Source organism: Vulpes lagopus, chromosome 1 (assembly GCF_018345385.1).
Source record: "Vulpes lagopus strain Blue_001 chromosome 1, ASM1834538v1, whole genome shotgun sequence".
Classification (NCBI taxonomy): domain Eukaryota; kingdom Metazoa; phylum Chordata; class Mammalia; order Carnivora; family Canidae; genus Vulpes; species Vulpes lagopus.
In genome coordinates, this window is record NC_054824.1 from 117,988,205 (window position 1) to 117,993,334 (window position 5,130).

General features: G+C 39.3%; 1 protein-coding gene across 1 annotated transcript; it reads right to left on the bottom strand.

Moving 5' to 3' along the window:
• Positions 1-3,477: 3,477 nt before the first annotated feature.
• LOC121495217 (elongation factor 1-alpha 1-like) lies at positions 3,478-4,866 on the bottom strand. Its single transcript, XM_041762473.1, has one exon. It carries the CDS (start codon positions 4,864-4,866, stop codon positions 3,478-3,480), a length of 1,389 nt encoding a protein of 462 aa, XP_041618407.1.
• Between the last annotated feature and the right edge of the window lie 264 nt (positions 4,867-5,130).

A 5,130-nucleotide genomic window follows, 5' to 3' on the forward strand; every position in this document is an offset into this window, starting at 1 on the left:
TTTATGGCCTAGAACACATACACATTATTCAGGAAACCATGGACCTCCAGGGAAAGAGAAGAAATCCAGGTAGAATCACAAGGAAGTGGGGACATTGTTAACAATGCTTTATCTTTGTCAACTTTGTTTTAAATATTTGTTGAGTTTAAGAGGTTTTTAATAGTTTTGCAAAACAGCAGTGTAATAATATAGTTCACTATTATTTTGCCTCCACTCTAGTCATAGTGATTGAATTAATGTGCCTATAATTGCAGACTATTTGTGAGTGCATACTTGCATGGTATACACCAAAAAGTGATCCAAATTTGATGCCAGGTTGGGAAGACACAGTTGGAGTCCCCATCACCATTTGCCTCACCAGCTGGCACTGGCTGACAAGATCCTGCCAGATGGGTCTTCATGAGCCTCCTAAATCAACAGTGAAATTGAGAGCAGTGTCATCAAATATGTCATTACTGTTAAAAACAAGAAAATGACACTGCATACCTATTTGATACACGGAATCAGCCTGGACTCATAATTAAAGTGTCTCTTAAGAAAACTAGAATGAAAGGTAAAAAATTACTTTCTGCCACAAACCTTTCCCTTACATTTATGATAAAACTTTTCAACAGAGAACACTTCAAGAGACAGCAGTGTCTTTTTCTGCTTGATTTATAATCACTCTCCACGTTATACATAAAGGAGAAAGAAAAGATGGTACTAGGTAAAGAGGCCTTCAAAGAAGATTCAGAGAACTGGCAAAGAGACAACTTTAGCCCCCACTAATAATCTTAATGTGGGAACATGGCACTATTCACATACCACCTTGTAATATAACTGTTGTTCACACAGTATCATCCTTGCTAAAACAGCCTAATGAAAAGATGCAGATTTTAGAAGCAGATCAACCTGATTTGAATCCTAGGAAACTACCATTTACATGGCCTTGAGTAATTTACTAACTCTTATGGGCTTATTTCTTCATACTAAAATAATCTTGATATCTACCTATCAAGGTTACTAAAAGAATTAAATGAGATTTTAAATATATATGCATATATTCAGCACAGAATAGGAATGCAATTAATGACAGCTGTCATCTTTACTTTCATCATATAATTTGGAGATTTACCCAAGGGCTAGCAATTGTTCAGAAAAGATAATAGAATTCTTTCTTGAAAGAAAATAGATGAATGAATGAGTGAATGAATGAATGAAGACATAAAAATGCCAAAGATATATAAAGAAATGCCATGTGCATTTCACTACCTCAGTGAGATGGCAGCAACACAAAGAAAAAAGGTCAAATGGGAAGGCTGTGCCTCGTTAATGAAGAAATAACAATTTTTATTTGATTTTAAATGAAACATTCAAATTAATAGCCCCTAGCCAGAAGTTATTAACATTCAGATTTTTTAAAATTCATTTCTTTCTTTCTCCAATTTTTCTCAGGACATAAACATACATACAGCAAGATCTTATTCATATTCAGTATGAAAGAAGCATTTGTATTATTTCTTTCCCCTCCCAGCATTTCCCAGTTTGCAACTATATCCTTTGGATGGGCATTTCATTATTGATGGCTTATTCTATTATACTCAAAACTCTGTGAGAGCTGGGCCTGGATATTTTTTACTTATTTTTGTAGCTTCACTTTCTAGCACAGTGGCTAGTGCATAGTAGACACTCAAAATAATTGTTCAAAAAAACAGAAATTACCCTCTTCATATCCTAAAAGCATGCCAAGGGATCAGCACTATATTTTCAGGTTGAATTTTCTTTATTAAACAATCAGATTTTGAAAGAATTGTATTGAAGTGATAACAGGTCATTTTAGACACTCAGGCACACTTTTGCTTGCATATCTTACAGATATTGAAAAACCAAATGACGGAAATGGAAACCTAAAATGGCATTCTGCTTTCAACTAATGATCCTACAGAAACTGTGCTCTGACTCCCTCGTTTAGAATAATCTCTCAGGATGCTCTTCATTTCTGGTGGCACAATGAAAAGACACTGGTGCTTAGGGAAACTGGGACCAGAGTTAAAGACCATCTCTTCTCTGGCTCAAGTAAAAATTCCATTCCAGAATCCCCGGACTCAAATACATTTATCCACCATTGATTAGGTCCTGGTCTCTGACATCAGGATCAAGAACCTTATGCCAAAACAAAATAAATCATCAAAAACCTTGAAAGAAAGAGCATATGGTTTTCAATTAGAATAAAACTTATAGATAAGAGTCAATATCAAACTGCTAGTACACTCACACAGTTCTCTGTTCTCATCTCTGAAGGTCTATAATATATACTAATTTTTGGTGAAGTTAAAGATACCTATTTTGGGGCGCCTGGGTGGCTCAGTGGTTGAGCATTTGCCTTCAGCTCAGGCCATGGTCCTGAGATCAAGTTCCGCATCGGGCTCTCTGCTCAATGGAGAGCCTGCTTCTTCCTCTGCCTGTGACTCTGCCTCTCTCTCTGTATCTCTCATGAATAAATAAGTAAAATCTTTTTAAAATAATAAAAATAAAATAAAGATACCTACTCCATATGGCTATTTTAAGGAGTGAATGAGATTACATATGTGAAATGCCAAGTCAAAATTGGAATCTCCAGAATGCCTGCCCAGAATGCAGCAGTTAGTACTTGATCAATGCAGAATGAAGGAGTTGATATCACTTGAGAACCACCTTTCAGTCACTGATACTCAAGAACTGAAGACTTGTTTTCTGCCTCAGCCTCCTATGCGTTCAGAGATACTCCAAATGTAATCATGTCCTGTCATCTCCATCATCCCCAGCTGGTGCAGCCACTTTCATATCTCCTCTGGACCTGTGCCTTTCAAACTTTTAATTTTTGTCTTATTTCTCCTTGTCTCCTCGGTCCCACCTTCACACTCCCCACCTCCTGATCTGGTCTATTATCCACAAAGCAGCCAAAATGACCCTTTCACAATAAAAATCTGATCTGGTCACTCTGCTCCCACTATCCTCCAACAACTTTCCAGGAAAATCTAAATTCTTTATAACTACGTCTCCAAGCACACTTTCTTATACTATGTCACAATATCTAATGTTATCTTTTATATTTATTTATTCCCTGTTTTATTTTTTTTTTTCTCATTAAACTTTTGTTTTAATGGGTCTCAAAATTCTGTGACAGATTTTTGGTCAAGTTGTTTCCATTAAAAAGTACTGATTTTAAAAACTAATAACTTAGTTTTAAAAACTAATAACTTAAAAACTAATAACTTAAACTAATAACTTAAAAAGTACTGATTTTAAAAACTAATAACTTAATGCGTGCCACACACGCACAAAAAAAAAAAAAATGGTCCACAAAACATTCTCCTTTCCTTCTGAAGGTTTTACGATGCATTGTTATCATTAACCAGTCTTTTACTATTAAACTTAAATGGCCAATTGACACAAACAGTTCTGAGACCGTTCTTCCACCACTGATTAAGACTGGGTGGCAGGTATTGGGGATAATATTCATTTAGCCTTCTGAGCTTCCTGGGCAGACTTGGTGACTTTGCCAGCTCCAGCTGCCTTCTTGTCCACTGCGTTGATGACACCCACAGCAACCGTCTGTCTCATGTCACGAACAGCAAAACGACCCAGAGGAGGATAGTCAGAGAAGCTCTCAACACACATAGGTTTGCCAGGAACCATATCAACAATGGCAGCACCCCCAGATTTCAAGAACTTGGGACCATCTTCCAGCTTCTTTCCGGAACGACGATCTATCTTTTCCTTCAGCTCAGCACACTTGCAAGCAATGTGAGCTGTGTGACAATCCAGCACAGGGGCATATCCAGCACTGATTTGGCCTGGATGGTTCAGGATAATCACCTGAGCTGTGAAGCCAGCTGCTTCCATTGGTGGGTCATTTTTGCTGTCACCAGCCACGTTGCCACGACGAACATCTTTGACAGATACGTTCTTGACATTGAAGCCCACATTGTCCCCAGGAAGAGCCTCACTCAAAGCTTCATGGTGCATTTCAACAGACTTTACTTCAGTTGTAACATTGACTGGAGCAAAGGTGACCACCATACCAGGCTTAAGAACACCAGTCTCCACTCGACCCACTGGGACAGTTCCAATACCACCAATTTTGTAGACGTCCTGGAGAGGCAGACGCAGGGGCTTATCAGTTGGACGAGTTGGTGGCAGAATGCAATCCAGGGCTTCAAGCAGTGCGGTTCCGCTGGCATTCCCATCTTTACGGGTGACTTTCCATCCCTTGAACCAAGGCATGTTAGCACTTGGCTCCAGCATGTTGTCACCATTCCAACCAGAAATTGGCACAAATCCTACTGTGTCGGGGTTGTAGCCAATTTTCTTAATGTAGGTGCTGACTTCCTTAACAATTTCCTCGTATCTCTTCTGGCTGTAAGGTGGTTCAGTGGAATCCATTTTGTTAACACCAACAATTAGTTGTTTTACACCCAGGGTGTAAGCCAGAAGGGCATGCTCACGGGTCTGCCCATTCTTGGAGATACCTGCTTCAAATTCACCAACACCAGCAGCAACAATCAGGACAGCACAGTCAGCCTGAGATGTGCCTGTAATCATGTTTTTGATAAAGTCTCTGTGTCCTGGGGCATCAATGATGGTCACGTAATACTTGCTGGTCTTGAATTTCCACAGGGAGTTATCAATGGTGACACCACGTTCACGTTCAGCTTTCAGTTTATCCAAGACCCAGGCATACTTGAAGGAGCCTTTTCCCATCTCAGCAGCCTCCTTCTCAAATTTCTCGATAGTTCTTTTGTCGATTCCACCACATTTGTAGATCAGATGGCCAGTAGTGGTAGACTTGCCCGAATCTACGTGTCCAATGACGACGATGTTGATGTGAGTCTTCTCCTTTCCCATTTTGGTTTAGGTTTAGCGGTGGTTTTCACTACACCTGTGTTCTGGCGGCAAACCCGTTGCGAAAAAGCTATTCCCTGTTTTACCTACCAGAATGCAAGCTCTATGAGAATAGAAACAATATTGGTTCTTTTTTAAAAGATTTTATTTTTTATTTATTTAAGAGAGAGGAGAAAGAGAGCATGAGAGAGAGAGAAGAGAGAGAGAAATAGAGCATGAGTAGGAGGGGAAGGGCAGAAGGAGAAGCAGACTCTCCTCTGAGCAGGG

Bases quoted from the DNA above. Each gene is read 5' to 3' on its own strand.
- LOC121495217 (XM_041762473.1), bottom strand. From the start codon at position 4,866: ATGGGAAAGGAGAAGACTCACATCAACATCGTCGTCATTGGACACGTA.